Below are 21,333 nucleotides of genomic sequence, written 5' to 3' on the forward strand. Positions count from 1 at the left end.
AGGGAGCCTGCTTCCTCCTCTCTCTCTGCCTGCCTCTCTGCCTACCTGTGATCTCTGTCAAATAAATAAATAAAATCTAAAAAAAAAATAAATAAAAAATAAAAAAAATAATTGACTAGCTCATTCTAATTCTCAGTTGGAAGACAAAAGGGTCCTGAAGAGCCAGAAAAAAATTGGAAGATAATTATATAATGGAAGGATTTGACTTATCAGATCCCATAAAGCTTCAGCATGGTTTTGGGACAGTAACACAAACATAAAAGAGAGATGGAAAGAATGGTTGTTCTGTTAAAAAAAAAAATGGTGTGTGGACAGCTGTTTATCCATGGTGGGGGGAATGGTTACATCTCTACCTCACACCATGCTCCCTTCTGCAGCACATATACTAAAATTGGGATGATATAGAGAAGGTTAGCATGGCCATTGCATAAGGATGACATGGAAATTCATCTGTACCTTACACCATACCCCAAAAATCAACTGCAAAGGAAATGTAAAAATCAGAAACTATTACAGAATTAGAAGAAAATAAAGAAGTGCATATTTTTAAATTTGAAGGATAAGTATACTTTTGCATGTAAGAAACAAAATTCAGTATCCATAAAGAGAGCGATAAATGTAATTTAGTGAAAATTGAATATTTTAAAAGTCCAACGATGGGGTGCCTGGGTGGCTCAGTTGGTGGACCACTGCTTTTGGCTCAGGTCATGAACCTGGAGTCCCAGGATCAAGTCCCACATCGGGCTCCAAGCTCCATAGGGAGTCTGCTTCTTCCTCTGACCTTCTCCCCTCTCATGCTCTCTCTCACATAAATAAATAAAATCTTTAAAAAAAGAAAAAAAAAAGTCCAATGATGCCATCCCTTCCAGCCAAAATGTGTACGTTGAAATTGAAAGCTCTGCAACCAATTCCAATTCAGGCCAAGGGAGCAGAGACTGGGAACTAATGTCTCCTCAAAACCCCCCTAGGGAGCTGCTCCTGGTACAGAGAGGGAAACCTGATTAGGCAAATGTATGGTGTAAAAATAAAGATACTGCCTTAGTTGATGCATCTCCCACCCTTTCCACCTGCCACCCTGCCCCAAGCTTCTACCATGCTCCAATTCTGCCATCTCCGCAAGTTTCTCAATTTAAAACCTTGAGGAAAAGACACATCTCATCACAGCCTGGCGAACCTGAGTGGCTCAGTCTGTTGGGTGCATTGGCTCGGGTTGTGATCCTGGGGTTCCTGGGATAGAGCCCTACGTCAAACTCCCTGCTCAGCTGGGGAGTCTGCTTCTCCCTCTACCTCTGCCCCTCTCCTGCTAATTCCCAGTCTCTCTCTCTCTCTATCTCTTTCTAAAAAAAAAGAAAAAGAAAAAAAAACAGAAGAAGAAGAAGAAAAAGATGAAGAAGAAGATGAAGATGAAGAAGATGAAGATTGAAAGTCCGGGTGAGGCGCTCAGAGCAAGCGTTCCTGCCAGGAATCCCTCAAGAAACCCGTTATTCTTTGTAGGCGTGTTGGCTGCAAACGCTTTTTATTGGTCAATGAGAGGTGAGCCCGCCTCCTTTGCACATCCATTGGCTAAGAGCTCTGTCTATATTTGAGATACCTGCATTCTTCTTTCTTTCCCTGTGTTGCTTTCAAACCGAGTCCAGTGTATTTAACTGTGTCTCCCATTGACCACTGTTTCTGGAGGCCTGCCTCCAAATGAAGGCACAGGCAAACACGAGGCCGGAAGAAGCTGGACAGGCAGGTGGCGTTGAACGTGGTTCCAGAGCTTTACGTTGTGCTGGCAAGAGATCGCCGGACGTGGGATGCTGGGGGCCAGCGCGGCGTGAAGTCCTCTGGGTCAGTCCTGCGTGCCTGGGAATTCGGCAGTCGCGGTGGCGAGGGTCCCAACTCGGGCTCTATACTCAAGCAGTAAACCTACAGCTCTTTCTGCTTTCCAACTGGACTTGGTGGGAACCTGCACAGAGACTGATCTGCAGGGTTTCCCACCTCCGACTAGCAGGGTCTTGATATTAAAAGGAAAAGAGGGCATTTTCCAGCCCACCCAGGTAAAATGCCCGTTTATTTTCTGGCAGGTGGTTTTTTGTTTGTTTGTTTGTTTGTCTGTTTAATATTTTATTTATTTATTTGACAGAGAGCACAAGCAGAGAGAGGGACAGAGAGAGAGGGAGAAGCAGACTCCCCACTGAGCAGGGAACACGTTGCAGGCAGGGCTGGATCCCAGGACCCTGAGATCAGGACTTCAGCAGAAGGCGGATGCTTAACCGACTGAGCCTCCCAGGCACCCCTTGGCGTGTATTTTTTGCAGGACGCCCTTTGTGAAGCCTTGGCAGATGGATTCAAGTTTATCAAATGAATAAATTCCTGGTTAAGAGTGCATTGAGGGGCGCCTGGGTGGCTCAGTGGGTTAACCCTCTACCTTCAGCTCAGGTCATGATCTCAGGGTCCTCCGATGGAGCCCCGCATGGGGCTCTCTGCTCAGCGGGGAGCCTGCTCCACACCACCCCCCACCTGCCTTTCTGCCTGCTTGCGATCTCTGTCAAATAGATAAATAAAATCTTAAAAAAAAAAAAAAAAAAGAGTGCATTGATACCATAGCGCCCCAACCTTCAAAAAAAAAAAAAAATCCAATTCTTATTAGCTGTGTTATTTAGTGGAACATCTGTGATAAGGACAGCCAGTTACAGTGGCTTTGGGGATTTTATGCTATTAATGAAACCATTTAGTTTTGATTGGCTTAGTCTTCATAAAATTTATTTTGAGAAATTGCTGTGAAAGGCACAACAAGTTACTTTGGAATTCTTTTAAGTTCCTGACTTTGATACCTCAGTATTAGTAATAATTCCCCAGTTTCTTTAACATCTTACTTTTTGGGGCAGATGTACATAGTTTTTGTAGAAAGAACAGCCAGTTAAGGAGGTTATGGGATTTTTGGTTTGTTTAAAAACTATAACCCTGGTTTGATTCTTTTAGTAATAGGTAATAGCACCACCTTCCCAAATCCTTTAAAATATTACTCAGTGGATCTTTAATTTTTGTAGGATTTATTTCATAGCTTTGGATGAGAGACCTCATACAGGCTTAGGTACCCATGCCAAATGAAATTTTATCCTTGGGTATGTTGCATTTTCTTCTTTGACATGCATCGGTTTAGAAGTGTGTTTAGTTTCCTGAGTTTTCCTTTTCTCCCTTTTCTTCTGCGGTGTCCAGCTTAGAACAAATACTGACAGAAAAGAATAACCTGAGGGATTTGGAGAGATACTTTTTACTTACCATTGAGATTGATTTTTAGTCATTGTGCATCAGGCACAAGCCTGGGAGGCCAACATTCAGATCTCAGATCTAATCTTTATTACCTGTCTGACCTTGAACCCACCCATGAGCTTCTCTGTGGCTTTGATTCCTCATGGGGAAAATGGTAGCCTCCAAAGTGACTTTCTGCCAGCTTCACATTGATGATCCAGGGGAAGGGCCTGGCCTCCATCCCTCCTTGCTACTCCAGCCTTTGTCTTGTTAATTGAAGAAATACTGCTATAAACACATCTTGGAGATGTGTCTGGCTTTTACCCTCCTAAGGGTTTATGGAGAAACCCCTTCACATTTGCAGTTGCTTCCTCCGGTGTCTGTCATTCCTAACCCACCTGACTCGATCTGGTATGATCTTAATTGTGTGTGTTTGCATAGATAGAATTTTGGCTTACCTGTCTCTTCAGCTGATTGCCCCCACCCCCTAATCCAGGATGTGGAGTTTCTCTGGACTCCTTCCCAGCCCATCCTAGACTCCTGTCCTCTTCCCCCTCCCTTCCCATCTCTGCAGCTTTATTGCTTAAACATTTCATAATGGACATCCCTTTCTGACTTTGTATTATGTTAAATTATATTGATATCCTATGGGTGTCTGTGCTGTATTACAGTTCATGGAGGCAGGTGGGCCTAGGTAAGAATTTGCCTTCTGTTGCTGAAGGAAGGATCACAAAGAATTGTTGAGCAGAGATGGGGAGACACTGGGCTGATGTTTCTTTAAGAGTTGCCCTAAGGAGGGGGGCGGGGCTGGACCTCCTCAGGCAAATCTTGTTTTTATTCTTTTAGGTCTGAATTGTGGGGAAATCTTGTAGAGATTGAAGAGGTAAGACTAAGTCTTCAACATTCACATTGAGAAAGGCACAGGAGAGGGCTGCAGTTTGGGCTGGCAAAATGGTAGACAATTTTCACCAAGAAAATATAACCCAGAGGGAGAAGAGAAAATACCACTCAGAGATCAGGGCAAAATCCCAAAGTGTCTCTTTCCCCGTGGTTATCACCAGGATGTGGATTCCCCTCCCAGCTCCACCCCTGCAGTGCCAGTGAAGGACAGCTGTGGGGATGAGGGTGTGATTGGTCCATTCAAATGCACACGCAGATACAGGCGTGGCACCTCCTGGCCCCGCTGCCCCACTGGGTAAGTTCAGTGCTTCTCAGTGCGCAGCATATCTTTATTTTCAGTTGACACATCTGGTCTATATGGCACCTGCTGGTTTGGTTTTGATCTCATGTCATGGTGATAATTGAGACAGTGACCCTTAACACTTTAAAATTCTTTAGTTTGCGGGTATGTGCTTGGGAGATAGTTTTTTATTTTTTTTTTTTTAAGATTTTATTTATTTAGCAGATAGGGAGCAAGCGAGAGAGCACAAGCATGGGGAGCAGAAGGCAGAGGGAGAGGGAGAAGCTCCCTGCTGATGACCTGAGCTGAAGGCAGACACTTAACTGGCTGAGCTCTCCAGGTGCCCCTGGAGTGTATTTTATCCCTACACCATTTCTCGATTCAGACAGACTGTGTTTCTAGTGCTTAATAGCCACATGTGATGCATCATTGGACAGCACAGCTCTCGGGAATGATTTTATGAACTCACTCCACCTCTCTTCTTGCTTCCTTTATTCTCATGGACCTCCACATCCCTGGAGCCTGTGACTCCTGCCTCTGTTTCCTTTCTTGCCATTTGTTGCATTCCTTTTCTGATACAGAGACTCATTTCCAGTCTTAATATTCTGCCCTGATTTCTTCTGTCTTACTTTCCTTTGAGAATCACAGGTTTTTTTTTTTTTTCTTTTATCCCCCATCTTAGCCTTTCCCCATAAGACGTGCCATGCTTTTTTGTCTTGGTTGGGCATTTATTTGCATTACTTACTAATAATCATTTTCTTTGTCCCATCGGTTACATTAAACACTTGCCCCGTTTTTTTCACAGATCTTTCTTGACAGATCTCCAGATTAATTTTAGAGTTAAACTGGAAAACTGGAATGCTTGAATTTAGAGGTGTGTAGCCCCCTTATGCTTATGTTTCTGCCTTGATTTTTAAAATAGCATATGTACTATATATATATTTTAGAATATAAGATCTTTTAACTATTGCTTTGCTTGTTGACTATTTTTAATAATTATTTTTATATCTTTTACATCTTTTAATATCTTTTCTATGTGTTTTAGGGTTTCCATTAAACTGATATAAAATATTGTGTTTTTTTAAATGAAAAATAAACATTTATTTTGAAAAATTTCTACTCGAGTGGATATTTTTACCTAGGAAAGTCCATAAAAATGGGCATATTAGTGATGTTCCTTTCTGTGCTATAATGGAATGTTATCAGGAAACAGGGTGTCAGTTACCAGGGATGGTAGAAAGTAGGGGTTCTCAGAGTGCCAGGGTTCTGGGTTTTTTGGAAGGTCTATGTGGGTCTGGTGGTTGGGCGTGTCACTACCTGCCTCAGTGGTACATTTTATTTGTAGATATGATGCTGTCAATGTTCTTTCAGCATCTTGGAGGTTTTTATGTTTGAGAAGTTTCCAGAAAACCCCCTACACCCAAGGTTCAAGTCCCTTCTGCGGCCAATTTGCTCTTTCGTTCCTCCCCCTGACCTGGTGTTAGAGTAGAGCCCAGTGTGTGGCTTGGACCTGCAGCATCAGTGTTGCCTGGAAACTTGTTAGCAATGCAGATTCTCAGGTACCATACAGACACTGAATTAGAAACTTGGGGGGAGGCCCAGCAGTCTGTGTTTACTAAGCCCCCCACATGCGTCTTTTGCAGCAGCTTTCGAGAAGCCTTGTATCAGGCAATGTTTGAGTTCATGCTGACTCAGTCACAGATGCCCATGTCTGCTCACTGCCTGGCCTTTGAGCCACCATCTGGATCCCCTGGGAATCCCTCCCCTAGAGTTTCTAATCCCTCCTCCTTGAAGTCTGTCTTCCACAGCCTCTGCACTTCCTGGTTTTTGCTTCTCGTGAGTTCTGGGGTATGTACATCCGTGTCTGTGAGGCTGTGGGAGAAGTGGCCCAGGCCGGAGTAGGCATCTACTGCTGCGGGGGTAGTAACGTGTTCAGAAGGGGGTGAGGAGCTGTGTTTATGTCTGACTAAATACTCTCTAACTGCTTTGTCTTTCCTTCATCTCCTGTTGACTTCACAACCTGACTGCAGCTTGTGTAAACATCTCTACTGAGTGGCGCACAAATACAAGTATTTGCATGAACATATACAGTGTGGGGAGCCATGCACTTGTGGATGGCAGTCACGTAGGTGACTAGGCCCAGGATAATGGGACTGTGAATGTTTAACCCAAGGAAAATGGGTGCGCTCGTGGACGACGCACGTTCAATGCCTGGAGTCACAAGGAGGGTATATGATTAACCTGTAGTTTTGGGAAGGGCACAAGATCTGTAGAACAATAGAAACCTATGGAGTCACGTAGGTGCTCACGAGCATCTCACATGCTCATGGATAAGGTGACTAGTAGTCCTCCTGATTGGTGTTTAGGTGAATCGCGTGATATGGTGATTGGGCATTTGTAACTACTGATACTATAATAAGGGGCTTAATTTGAGGAGCGGGGTTCCCGAATCAAGATATGTAGAAGACTGACAATAAAGAAGTTTGCCACTCAACCTCGTCTGCGGGTCGTTCTTGCGGGTCGAGAGCGACATCTGGTGCCGAAGCCCGGGAACCCGACTCTGGACGTGGGCTGAGGATTGGGGTAAGTGCAAGAAGTTCACCCTAAAGGGCCCTAGGGTGGCGAGTTAAAGTGCGCGCCTATTTCCTGTCTTTAGACGGGAGTGAAGTCTCTGGGGACTATTGTTAGTGGGCAATTTTTTAAGGTTCCTCAGAGGTGTAAGGGTTTCCAAAGATGGGAAACGAACTTGCCCACTATAAAATGGAGGGTCCGTTAAAGGATCTGCTAAAGGCTCATGGCACCCCACTAAAGGCTAAGACTGCTCGTGCCTTCTTGAAAGAGGCCGGCGAAATTGCCCCTTGGTTCATAGAGGAAGGGCTTTTGAATGTGCCGCAATGGGAACATCTGGGGGAGGATTTGCGGCGAAGTACAACAGTTACTCCAGAGACGCTGGCGGTGTGGTCCCTTGTTAAGGTCTGCCTGCAATCGTCTCGGGAGCGGCTGAAGCAAGTGGTGCAGCAAGGGGAACAAATTCTAGAAAAATTAAAAGAGGAATCCTTGAAGGGCTCTTCGAAAGCTAGTTCTACAAAAGCTTCGGGGCCAGAAACCAGCTCTAGCAGTTCTACGGATTCTTCTGATAGTTCATCTACTTCAGTAAAATCAGTTAAAAAGTCAAGAAAGAAAAGGGTTTCGCGGCCTCCTGGCGCGAAACGGTCTGAGGATGCTTCCGTGCCAGGGGCAGCTAAGTGCCCCACAGCTCCGCCATGTGAATGGCCGCCACCTTATCAGCCTCATTGTGCGAAGGTGTGCCATTGTTCAGATTGTGTGGCCGCTAATTGGAGAGAAGTTATGGGACCTGATAAAGGAGTTTTTCCGGTTTTGGAGGATCAGCAAGGGCAGCGATACCATCAGCCTTTAGATTTCAAGCTTGTGAAGCAGCTGAAAGAGGCAGTTAGTGCCTATGGACCTCAAGCCGCCTTTACGGTGGCTATTGTGGAGGCGCTGGGTGCCTTGTTTTTGGTTCCTGAAGATTGGGCTAATTTAGCTAAGGCGGTTTTGAGCGGAGGGCAATATTTAGAATGGAAAGTTCAGAATCAAGATAATTGCCAGGATACTGCTCGTAGAAATGCTGCCGCTGGAAACCCTCAATGGGATATAGATATGTTGACAGGTACAGGACCATATTTAGGAGCACAGGTACAGGCTAACTATCCTCTCGCTGTGTTACAGCAGATCGCTACTGCAGCCATAAGGGCATGGAAGACATTGAGAGGTGTGGGTGATCTACAGGGTCAGCTTTCTAAGGTTGTTCAAGGACCGAACGAACCTTATGCTGATTTTGTTGATAGACTTTTGCAAGTTGCAGGAAGGATGTTTGGAGATGTGGAGTCAGCCATGCCCCTGGTCAAGCAATTAGCTTATGAAAATGCTAATAAGTGGTGCCGCGAAGCCATTAGGCCTTGGCAGTCCAAACCGCTTTCTTCCTATATTAAAGTTTGCAGGGGTGTTACAGGCCCCGTGATACAAGGGCAGGTTATGGCTGCAGCTTTTGCGCAAGCTATGCGGGGAAAAAATCGAGGGAAACAAGGCACAAAATGTTTTCATTGTGGTCAAGATGGTCACATAAAAAGGGATTGCCCACAGCTTGGGAAAGGTGGTAAACCTTCCCTCTGTCCACGCTGCAAAAAAGGAAATCATTGGGCACATGAATGCCGTTCTGTAACTGATATTGATGGTAAGCCTTTAACATCCAACAAGTGGGGCGCCTCAAAAAACGGGAAACAGGGCTCAGCCTCCCGGGGCCCGAATCAAATGTACGGGGTGGCAATGTCGATTCCAGTCAAGCCGCGATGGGCTTATCCACCATCCGATCATGGGAGTCAGAGCCCACAGAACCCAGACGAGCCACGGCAGGGGCCGCGGGACTTGACATCCGTGCCACCACCCGATTGGTCTTAACTCCTGAAATGGGGGTGCAGGCTGTACCCTCTGATTTGAGTGGGGGGCCCCCAAAAGGGACTGTTGGGCTCCTGTTAGGAAGGAGTTCCTCTACTTTACGAGGGCTGCAGATACACCCTGGTGTAATTGATCCTGATTTTCAAGGTGAAATAAAAATTCTAGTATCTTCCCCTAAGGGTATTAACATTATAAATCCTGGAGATCGGATTGCCCAGCTTTTGATTCTCCCTAGCTGTCATGAACAGTATGCCTCTTCAGATCGAGAGAGGAAAGGAGGTTTTGGCTCCACAGATTCTTCCTTGGCTTGTCTAACAATGGACATGAAAGAGAGACCCATGCTTAAATTAAAGATTAGAGGAAAAAATTTTGGGGGGCTTTTAGATACGGGGGCAGATAAAAGTATCCTTAACCTTTTTGATTGGCCTAAAACTTGGCCCCTTGTAAAAGCTAATCAGACGCTTCAAGGACTAGGCATAGCTACTAGTCCGGATATAAGTGCTGCATCACTAGATTGGGAAGATGAAGAAGGACATAGGGGTGTTTTTCAACCTTATGTTTGTGCAATTCCAGTCTCTCTGTGGGGGCGTGATGTATTAGAACAAATGAATATGCATCTAACTACTGCCAAATTATACAGTGAGACTTCTCAGGCTATTATGAAGAAAATGAGTTACAAACCGGGACAAGGCTTAGGGGCCAAAGAGCAGGGAAGCCCTGAACCACCCTCCATGGGGGGCCAGGGTTTTTTCTAGCGGCCACTGAGGCAATTCGTATACCATGGAAACAACAAGAGCCGCGTTGGGTACCTCAGTGGCCGCTGACAAAAGAAAAATTGCAAGCGGCAAAAGAATTAGTTATGGAACAATTAAAAGCAGGGCATATTCAAGAATCTACGTCACCATGGAATACTCCTATTTTTGTCATTAAAAAGAAATCTGGAAAGTGGCGTTTGCTACATGATCTACGTCAAATAAATGAGCAAATGCAGATAATGGGCCCTATCCAACTTGGTTTGCCAATAATTACTGCTCTGCCCAAACATTGGTCTTCTATTGTTATTGATATTCAAGATTGTTTTTTCTCAATTCCATTACATCCTGCAGATACAAAACGATTTGCATTTACCCTGCCAGCTATAAATCATAGTGAGCCTGATCAAAGATTTGAATGGAAAGTATTGCCCCAAGGGATGGCAAATAGCCCCACTTTATGTCAATTGTATGTTAGCAAAGCCTTAGAACCATTTCGAGAAAAATTTCCAGATCTTCTCTGTTACCACTATATGGATGATATCTTAATATGTGGTCCAAATAAAGATGCTCTCCCATTGGCTTTATCAGCCTTACAAGCACAATTGGCAACTTGGGGATTGTGTGTGTCCCCTGAAAAGATTCAGGCCGGTGATTTACAAAATTATTTAGGGATGCAGCTTTCTAAAACTACTGTGAAACCTCAGTTAGCGCAGATTCGGCGAGATTGCTTGCATACTTTAAATGATTTTCAGAAACTTTTAGGAGATATCAACTGGATTCGTCCTTACATTAAAGTGACAACTGCTGAATTAAAACCTTTATTTGATATTTTACCAGGAGATACGGATTTAAATTCACCACAGAGTCTTACTCCTACTGCTCTTAAGGCTTTGCAATTGGTTGAAAAGAGATTGACTTTGACTGTAGCAGATCGGTGTGATCCGCAAAAGCCTGTTCAAGCTATAGTCATTCCATCTCCTGGGTCTCCCACTGGAGTATTATGGCAGGGGGGTCCTTTATTTTGGGCATATTTACCACATAATTTGCCGCGAGTAATCACTCCTTATCCTGTAGCTGTAGCTATGGTAGCTGCTAAAGTTCTTAAGGCTGGAATACAGATTCTTGGTAGAACACCAGACACTTGTATAGTTCCTTATGATAAAAATCAAATTCAATTGTTGACTAATGAAAACGACCTATGGGTCGTTGTATTGACTGCTTATCCCATACCCTTTGATAATCATTATCCTTCTCATCCTTTAATTGGGTTTTTTAAAACAACAGCCTTTATTTGGCCCAAATTTTGCCGTCTAGAACCTTTGCCTGATGCTAAACTTATCTTTACAGATGGCAGTAAAACAGGAACTGGCGCCTATGTGGTAGATGATCATGTAGTGCCAGTTGTAGTGCCTTCAACGTCTGCACAGCGTACCGAACTTTTAATTATTATGTGCGTGTTGCAACGCTTTTTAGATCAGCCTATCAATATTATTTCTGATAGCATTTATGCTGTCGCAGCTACTAGGACTGTTGAAACTGCCATTATATCTACTAGTCAATCAGATATCTCCTCATTACTCCTAGACTTACAAGAGATAATATTGTCTCGCGGAGCTCCCTTTTATATTGGACATATACGTGCCCATTCTGATCTTCCTGGACCACTAACATTGGGAAATTATCTGGCTGATACTGCAGCACGTTTCCATGTTTATTCAGCTCTAGAAGATGCTAAGGAGTATCATAAAAAATGGCATGTTAATGCACAAACGCTTAGGATGCGTTTTCATATTTCTCGAGCTGATGCTCGTGACATAGTTAAATCCTGTAATAACTGTGTCACCTTCTTGCCTTCTGTGTCACATGGTGTGAATCCTAAAGGCCTTTTACCTAACCATTTGTGGCAAATGGATGTCACACATATCCCTTCTTTTGGTCAGCAGAAATATCTCCACCTTAGCGTAGATACCTGCTCTGGCATTATTAGCGCTACCCCCTTAAGAGGAGAGAGCACAAAAAATGTTATTTCACATTGCTTACGGAGCTTTGCATGCTGGGGAGTCCCTAAACAACTTAAAACTGACAACGCTCCTGCGTATACATCTGCCAGTTTTGCTAATTTTTTAGCCTGTTATAATATCCATCATGTGACGGGCATCCCGTATAATCCTCAAGGACAAGGTGTTGTGGAACGTGCACACTTGACCTTCAAGATTACATTGCAAAAAATACAAAAAGGGGGAATTGGGGAAGGATACCATACCCCTAATGATCTTACTAATTTAGTTACTTTTATTTTAAATTTTCTCACGGTTGATAAACATGGTGTCTCGGCTGCGGAGCGCCATTGGGGCCCGCATAGGAGACAGCAGATGATGGTGAAATGGAAAGACATTCTTACAGGGTTGTGGAAAGGCCCTGACCCGGTGCTTAGGTGGCACCGAGGTTCTCTTTGTGTTTTCCCGCAGGATGCCCCTGCCCCAATCTGGGTGCCAGAGCGCCTTACCAGGCTGGTTGCGGTGGAACCTGTGGAGGATGCTGCTATTGATGATGAAGATGCTGCTGACCGTGCTGAGGTCCCCCCAGCGGAGGAGGGGGAAGAGTCTGCTGCAGCTAGACCAAGATCGGATATCTTGGAGGCTGGAGATTCATCACCTTCCGTTTAAAATGTTTTGCCTTTTCTCATTTGTGTCTTTGATGTTAACCCCCGGGGAAGCGGTTCCCTATTGGGCCTATCTGCCTGATCCCCCAGTAGTTCAGCCAGTTACCTGGAATGATCCTTCGCCTAGAGTGTTTACTAATTTAGTTGATTTATTAGGGGGATTAGCAGATAAAGGGATAGGGGCTACTTTCTCTCGAGAATTTACATGGGAAGCTACATCTTCCATGCCTCCTGTTTGTTTTCAATTCTTTACTTATGATTTTCCTCAATATGGTTGTGTTTATACTCGTTGGTTTTATCGTTATCTTGTAACATATGCGGGCACTGATGGATATCGGCCCCCAGCAACTAATGCTCTTCCTTGGCAGCTGTTGGAAGTTTTCCCCTCACCAGCGTCATCAATTAATAATTCTGCTATCGGCATGCGACCGCCAGGACGGGTGCCCTGTTCGGAGATCATCGTCCGGAATCCAGATAACCCATTATGGACTGAATGTTATTTGCCAAAGCCTTTGGTCATTGCTCCAACGGGTATCGATTTTCCTATTACGGACTGGTCAAAAAATAACACACAGAAATCTTATCACTATCAATATATCCCAGGAAGCATTTTAACTACACAACAAGAGATGTTTCACCCGGACTTATGGAAGTTGGTTGCCGCTATGGGACCTATTAGTAACGATAAAACTATTTCTGATCCAGGAACTCTTACTTTTCGTGCTTGTGTGCCTAAACCATTTTTATTAGTGATAGGGAGAGGGCAAGTGATTAAGGAAAACAATTTATATCGGCTTAGTTGTAATAATTGTAAACTTTCTAATTGTGTACCTGTTGATTCATATACTCCCCATATGCCTGTCCATGTATTTCTGGTTATGCAGCCTACGTTTTTTCTGTTGCCTGTAGAAGTGGAAGGACCATGGTATGCAAATTATGGATATCAGTTTGCTTTAGAATTAGAAAATGCTCTGTCTAGAAAACGTAGATTTATTGGAATGTTAATTGCAGGAATAGGTGCTTTAATTACTTTAATAGCTAGTGCTACTGTATCGTCTTTTGCTTTGGCACAGACAATTCATGCTGCTGATCATGTTAATGCCCTATCACAAAATGTTTCATTAGCTTTGCATATTCAACAAGATGTAAATCAAAAACTGCTTGCACGCCTTGATGGTTTAGAGGAAGCGGTGGAGTACTTAGGTACTCAACTTTCTGCTCTAAAAGCACAAATGTCTTTTATGTGTCATGGTGCCTACCAACATATTTGTGTAACCCCTTTATCAGCCACTAATGTTTCATGGGATCGTGTGTATAACCATTTACGTGGAATTTGGCATGATACTAATGTTAGCCTGGATCTTTTACAGTTACAGCGAGAAATTACTACTATTGGACATGCACGATTGGATATTTCAAATCCAGCAAAAATGGCAGGTCGCTTCTTAGCCATCTTAAAAGATTCATTACAAGGATTCAATCCGGGAAATATTTTACATTACACATTTTGGATATTGCTAGGTATTCTAGGAATTATTTTTTGCCTTATGCTCCTTGGAGGAGGAGCGTTGGTGATGTGGTCGCAGTTTAAAAAGAAAACTTGTGCCCAGTTAGATGTACTCCAAGCTAAAAGTAAAAAGAAAAAACAAATTAAGTCCATTACCTAAATTTGCATAAGTCTTGTCGCCCATGACATTAGTAATGTTAAGCACCCTGCATCCTGAGTGACTCTGGTCTTTTCTTTACTGGATATATGTATATATGAACACCTCACTACGGCATGGCCTTGTGGCCGGTGTCTCCCCAATATATGGCTCGAGGCTGGATCGGTAGCCAAAGACGGGTAAGACTGATCCCTCACCATAGCAACCTAAGACAGGGGCTCCTCGATCCGGGGGGAGTACCCGATGACGGGTAAGCATGTGTGTTGAGGATTGGCAACCTAAGACAGGCACGATCCCTACCATATATAAAAGAAAAGGGGGAGGTGTGGGGAGCCATGCACTTGTGGATGGCAGTCACGTAGGTGACTAGGCCCAGGATAATGGGACTGTGAATGTTTAACCCAAGGAAAATGGGTGCGCTCGTGGACGACGCACGTTCAATGCCTGGAGTCACAAGGAGGGTATATGATTAACCTGTAGTTTTGGGAAGGGCACAAGATCTGTAGAACAATAGAAACCTATGGAGTCACGTAGGTGCTCACGAGCATCTCACATGCTCATGGATAAGGTGACTAGTAGTCCTCCTGATTGGTGTTTAGGTGAATCGCGTGATATGGTGATTGGGCATTTGTAACTACTGATACTATAATAAGGGGCTTAATTTGAGGAGCGGGGTTCCCGAATCAAGATATGTAGAAGACTGACAATAAAGAAGTTTGCCACTCAACCTCGTCTGCGGGTCGTTCTTGCGGGTCGAGAGCGACATCTGGCAGTCACGATACAGTCTACATGTGTGGGTCCACTCCCCTTACATTATCATTTACTTATCCATTACTACGACTCTCCGTGATTCCTCTACTTTATTTTCTGTCTCTGTGATTACTTGCTGTTCCCATGATTTCTCTACCTTATTTTCTGTCACTGTATCCATCTCTACTTGAATGTATATAAATAGTTTATTATAAAGGTATATAAGTATTATGTTTACTTTGTGTTTTTTTCTCTCACTATGGAACCTCCTGCCTGCTGGAGTTTCACTGTGGGACCAGTAGGTCCCTTTGGGAGGCCCTTGCTTTTCCTGACCTCTGCAGCGGGACTGCCTTCTCGGGCTAACTCTTTAGGAACAGAAGGTGTTGCCTGCCACCCTGTGGCTGCAGGTGACATAGCAGAGGTGTGTGCCCCCATTTCTTACCCTTGAACCTGAGTTTCCACTTTAGTAGATTTAAGGGTTACGTGTCTTTCTTTTTCTTTTTTTTTTTCCCCTTCCTCCCTTCCTCCCTCCTTTCTTTCTGTATTACCTTCGCTTATTTTTTAAAGATTTATTTATTTGACAGAGAGACAGTGAGAGAGGGAGCACAAGTAGGGGGAGTGGGAGAGGGAGAAGCAAGCTTCCAGCTGAGCAGAGAGCCCCAGAATCTTGGGATCATGACCCGAGCTGAAGGCAGACACTTAATGACTGAGCCACCTAGGCATCGCCCCCTTCCTCTCTCTCTCTCCCTCCCTCCTTCTCTCTCTCTCTTTCTGTGTGCACGTGTGTGTGTGTGTGTGTGTGTGTGTGTGTGTGTGACAGGATTGTGCTTAATTCCCCCATCTCCCTCTTGAGGGACTATTTGCTGTCACTCCCCATTTGTCTGCTCCCCATTTGCCCATCACCTGCTGATTATATCCATGCTCTCCCCCCATCTGTGTGCAGGATGGGAAAGGCTCTCCACTTGACTCCACTTTTTATTCAATGCCAACCCCTGAATATACCTTTCAGGGGTATCTGTCATATTCCAATCTAGCCATGATCCTTGTGTGCACACCTCCCAAAAGACCGTCTCTCTGTAATGATTCTGTGCACAAACTGCCCTCCTCCCTGCCTCCTGCATCCCCATAAATGCTCCACCTCCACACTCATCTGATTATTTCTTCCCTCTTTCATATCCTACTTTAATGTTAGTTTTCTGACCTGAAAGGTGATTACTACTCCTTTGTTTTCGGCCTTAATTTCTAGGTCATAGATCACTTTCAGGCTAAATTCTCACAGAATTCAGAGAAATATTTTACTTACTAGATTACAGTTTATTATAGAGAGATAATATAAGAACAACCACATGGGAAAGATGCATAGGGCAAGGTACAGGGAAGGGTCACAGAACTTTCATACTGAGTGCACCCCTTCCCCAAATCTCCATCAACCTGGAAGCTCTCCAAACTCCCATTGTTTGGGGTTTTTATGGACGCTTCATTACACAGGCATGATTAAGTCATTGGCCACTAGTGACTGATTGAACTTCCAGTCCCCTTTCCTTCTCCGAAGGAAAGAAAGGGGAGTAAGTTCGTAGAGTCACATCATCACCTGACCTGCTGTTGTATTATGTTTGCCTTTTTAAGGTAACCTATCAGCCTGGCTCTCTCTTCACTGTGTACACACATGTCTACATGCAGGGATCTGGATTATCTCAGGATCCCACCTCCCACCACCTCCCACTCCCTGCACCTCAATCCCTTCTCTAACACTCTCAGTTCTTCCATTTCATGTTTCCTCTTCACAGCCCCGTGCCTGATTTTGGTTCTTATTGAGTTCTGTCAACAAGCATTCCATATTCATGGATATAAAACCCTCTGGGAGCTGTGCCACCAGGATTGGAATAGGGCACAAGGCTGATCCTTCCTGAACATCATCCTATTGGGGTAGGCAGATACTAACACGCAAACTTTTTTTTTTTTAACTTTTCCAAGTAAAGGGATATTGGAAGAGATTCTGGAGTGGGATGTGAAGATTCAAGAGTAGTCTTTGAATATTTGCAACATCATGATAGGTCTGGGAGGTGCTTTGTGGGTGTGGTTTGGGAGGTTCAGATATCAGGGAATTGTGGATATTAAGGAAGTCAGGAAAGAAAGGATAACTCACAATGCAACAATTCTGGATAAGCTCCCAAAGCCCTGTTTCTGGCTACTTAATGCCAGAAGCCAGGCCCTCACTTCCTATCAAGACTACAGGCCAATAAGTGTCAATGAGGTTCATATAATGTCAGATCTATTCATGCATTTCCCTACAGCTGGGACTTTGAGGGCAAAATATGAGGGGGCACCAGAAAAACTCAGTAATCAAGATAAGCATTTTGAGGTAGTGTCTTTGAAAATAAAAATTAATGCAAAAAAAAAATTCATGGTGAACGAAACTGTCGTGTTCTGTTTCCTCTTCATACCGATGCCCCCACCTCCCAACCACAACCCTGGTAAGTTTCCTCTAAGTGGCACCTGTCACGTGGCTTCTAATAAAAACAACAACAACCACCACCACCACCACCCAGGGATTTCTGGATCAAGTCACAGTTTCTCATCACACTACTACTTCTATCACTAGGGGGCCGTTTGCTCTTGGCCTCAGTCCTCCTTCCCCACCCACAAATATCTCTGAGATACAGGACCAGAGCCATCCACCGCTATGCAAGGAGTTAGCCCAAGCCAATCCCGCTCTCCTAGAAAATAGCCTTGGCGTTCCCTGTGCGGATTGCCGCACCAAGGCCGGTGTCGCTCCTATCCCGGAGTCCCAGCAGAGCATCACTCCACGGCTTCGTCCCCCCAAAGCTTTGCCCTGAGCCGCGCCCACCCGCTCCAATCTGGACCCTGGTTTCTGCTCCTGGAAGGGCACACAGGGCGGAGCCTTGACATGGGTTACCCCCTAGCTCAGCCACGCTGCTGAAGGTCAGCGCGCAGTCTGTCCCATCCGCCTCCGTAACACCGGTGGGGCGCCAGGACCACATTTTCTAGAATCCTCGGGGATTTCTGCGACTCTCGTGGTCCGCGAGATCTCACTGGCCCTCGGAGGAAAAACATGCACACCTTGCGGTTTGGGCATCTTAACAGTGAGCTCCTAAACTTCGTTGTATGAGACGTGCAGATGTCAGAGTCACCCTGCCACCACAACCTCTCCATCCCAAAGACTACACTTTCCAGGGGCCCGCGCGGCCACTTCCGCTGTCCGACGCGCTCTCCTAGCTGTGGCGTTGACGTGGCAGGAGCGCTTCCGGTTGGTGGGTCCCGCCCACTCTTTAGTTGGCGGCTTGGGAAGCCTCTGTCTTCGGGTAGTTCTCCCAGTTCTGCGCTTACTTAGTTACCGAGCGTCAGCCTCAAGATCGGCAACGTGCGCCTCGCGTTCTGTGAGTGCCCTATAGTCATTGCCTTGTCAGTCAGCACGTCCTTCTGCTTGTCCCTGTTTTACTCGTGAGGACACAGGTTGCCCCTGAACTCGGGCGCTCTTCCGTAGGCACCTCCAGACCAGTATCTTTTCATTCCAGCCCATAGAGTTAGAGACAGACCCTTATTCCTCTGCTGGGGGACATGGGCTTCATTCCCTGGCCAGAGCTTGGGCTGTACTTGAGGGTGCTCTGTCACTCTGAACCCCTTTCCCAGGGCTCTGGATGGGAATTGCATTGTGCTGGTGATTTCTGTGACACTGAACCCCTAGGTGTGGAACTCCGGCACATACCCGCCTTCACTCCAGGGGAGGGGCTTTTCCATCTAGGAACGCTCTCGTTTCTCTTCATATCCCCAGATCTATCTTCTGAGACTTTGCCCTTCTCCAGGGAGAGCATTCAGGAGACCAGGAAAATGGCCACGGGGCTCCTGAAAGCAAAAAAAGAGGTGAGAATTTTCATCAAATTCCATGTTGGCTGCCAACAGGATGCATCTGTTACTTTTTCTTGCACTGCAGGCTGTCTTGTTGATATTGGGCAAAGTTCCCGCCTGTTCCTGGAGGAGGGGTGGCTCATCTTACATGGGAGTCCTCCCATCAGCGTTCCTTTCCGCTCCATCCATATCTCAGTCATCGGCGATGTGGTCAGTTGTAAACAACACACGGAACAGTTTAAATAAAAATACAGGAACATCCAAGCTTGACTGTCCAGTGGTAGGGGTGCAAGACAGGGCCAGCAGAGATGCTTATGACCTGAAGTGGTTAGGGAGGGCTTCTGCAAGAAGTAGGGCTGTCTGAACGGCCCCTGAGGGTTTGTTAAGTTGGAGAGTTGGCAGAGCAGAAAGGAGAGAAGGAAGTATGGTTAGCCTGAGGCTGGCCACACTGCCCTTGCTACAGTGTGGGAAGATTGTAGTAACTAATGGGGTTATTTAAGGTTGATTTTTAACTATGTGCTGGTGAAGATACAGACACGTGGAACAGAGGAGAGCTTGATGGTCTGAGCTGAATGTTTTATTGAGAGCGTTTTCCACATCTGGCAATGGGAGATTTCACCAAAAATTCTGGATTGCCTGCCTCTCTGAAAACAAATTGCACTGTGGTGTCAGGGAATTCACACTGAACAGTGTCTTCATTTGGACAGGTCCTGCAGAGTTTACTTGTGCACTTTCCACAATATCTTCCAAACTGAGATTGAAACCACTGACCAGCTAACATTTGGCCTGCCTCCCTCATTTATATTACCTACCTCGCCCCTGAAGGATTTTCATTTTCCACCTCTTAGTCTCGGTGGCTAGGTTGAGTACCAGACTGAGGAATATAGATTTTGTCTTTGAATAAGCTAGGTTTTGAAGGATTTGGGGAAAGAATTTGTCATAAGGAAATCAATGACATGGATATATAGGAACTTAAGGGGAAACTTTCTAACCCCTGTGAATGGTGGCTATGATGACCTGGACTTAACTGAATGTGATTAACATTTATTGAGCACCAGCAAAGTTGCCAGGTGGCTTACTCTCAGTTTTGATATGCATTAACTTGGTTATTTCAGATCTTCCTTGACTATCCTTATGAAAAAAAAAAAGTTTAAACAGAAAATGAGACCTCAATTTATTCTTTTTTTTTTTTCTCTGTGATCTTGATTTATTCTTAATCCTGGTCCTTTGTGGTAAAGATTTACAATCGCCTGGATGTTATCAAAACAACTTGGAGAGTTCTGTGTTTCTCATTTGTATTTCATTCATTTGAAAGTGTTAGTGCCAAGAATTAATAATAAATCTAATTCAGGGAATTTCCTAAGGTAACATTGAATATTTTGTGTGTATTTTCTTCACTACTCATAATGTTAATGGGAAAGCATTCTGATTTCCTGGGAAAAGTCAGGCATTTGTGTGAGTTGATTTTTTTCCTGCCCCTAATACTTAAAAAAAATAAAATTGGGAGAATTGATCAAGGGTACAAGCATTTGAATGGATAAGTTGTTTAAGATGAAACTTCTTGTGCCTAGAGGAGTACCTGACACATACAAAATGTTGAGTGCATAGAGGAACCACAGCCTTAAATAAATTTGAAGGACTTAAGTAGCAAAGAAGTTTCTGTTGTTTGTATTGATATGTTATTTAGGGCATATTAATTAACTACATATTTCAGAGGATTTGAGTAGACTGTCTAGGTACTCTGATATGGATGACATCTGAGTTATACAAAGCAATTTAGACAGATACACAGTAGGGTATTAGGTCACTGGCAAGGACCTTTGCCTGAGAGAATAAATTGGAGTTTGCAACAAATGAGATGGGCTGGCAGGCACATGATGTTACTAATCCTTAGCATTTTTTCACTGATTCCATTGAACAAATTTGCTGTCTACTGTGTGCAGAATACTTGATGGACGACAGTCAGTAATGTGTAAAGGTACAGCCTGTACACTTGTGGGCCTTCCATTTTATTTTGGGATTCTGTTACCATTGGGGTTTGGTTTCATTTTACACACACACACACACACACACACACACAAACACATTTTGACAGACCTTAATGATAAAATCAGTATATTAAAGCTAGTGCCAGCGGCACCTGGGTGGCTCAGTCCGTTAAATGTCTGCTTTCAGCTCAGGTCATGATCCTGGGGTCCTGGGATCGGGTCCCAAGTCAGGCTCCCTCCTCAGCTGGGGAGCCTGCTTCTCCCTCTCCCCTCTGCACATGTTCTCTCTCACAATCTCTGTTGCTATCTCTGTCTCTCTCAAATAAATACATAAATTAAATATTTTTTAAAATAAAAAAAAATAAAGCTGGTGTCAGCTCTCTACCCAGACCCATATTTTATCGGTGGAGGAACAGCCAATACTTAAACCACTGGAAGTGATTTTTTATAATGTAGTGCATCAAGTGGATGAACCCATCCATTATTTTCCAGTTTGGGGGATCGTTTTTATCATTATTTTTTAATTGCCTTATAGTTAACCTACAGTGTTACATTAATCTCAGGTGTATAATATAGAGATTCAGCACTTCCATACATCACCCAGTGCTCATCACAAATGCCCTCCTTAATTTCCATCACCTATTTCACTCCTCCCACTGCCTCCCCTCTATCTCCCCTCTAGTATCCATCAGTTTGTTCTCAATGATTAAGATTCTATTTCTTGGTTTCTCTCTCTCTTTTTTCCTCTGCTTGTTTATTTTGTTTCTTAAATTCCACA

General features: G+C 44.4%; 1 protein-coding gene and 1 non-coding gene across 3 annotated transcripts in view; both read left to right on the plus strand.

Moving 5' to 3' along the window:
- The first annotated feature begins 361 nt into the window (after positions 1 to 361).
- LOC116580352 lies at positions 362 to 470 on the plus strand. Its single transcript, XR_004281609.1, has one exon. It is a non-coding gene; the product is annotated as a U6 spliceosomal RNA (small nuclear RNA).
- A 17,508-nt stretch (positions 471 to 17,978) lies between these two features.
- The window catches only part of ZNF875 (zinc finger protein 875), a 33,440-nt gene continuing 30,085 nt past the window's right edge, over positions 17,979 to 21,333 (plus strand). For both annotated transcript variants that reach the window (XM_032325599.1, XM_032325600.1), the window contains exons 1-2: positions 17,979 to 18,098; positions 18,494 to 18,582. In XM_032325599.1, the coding sequence (XP_032181490.1) occupies positions 18,550 to 18,582 (33 nt within the window). In that variant the 5' untranslated portion in view covers positions 17,979 to 18,098; positions 18,494 to 18,549. The remainder of the gene's footprint in view (positions 18,099 to 18,493; positions 18,583 to 21,333) is intronic.

This window comes from Mustela erminea, chromosome 19, assembly GCF_009829155.1.
Source record: "Mustela erminea isolate mMusErm1 chromosome 19, mMusErm1.Pri, whole genome shotgun sequence".
In the NCBI taxonomy this organism is placed as follows: Eukaryota; Metazoa; Chordata; class Mammalia; order Carnivora; family Mustelidae; genus Mustela; species Mustela erminea.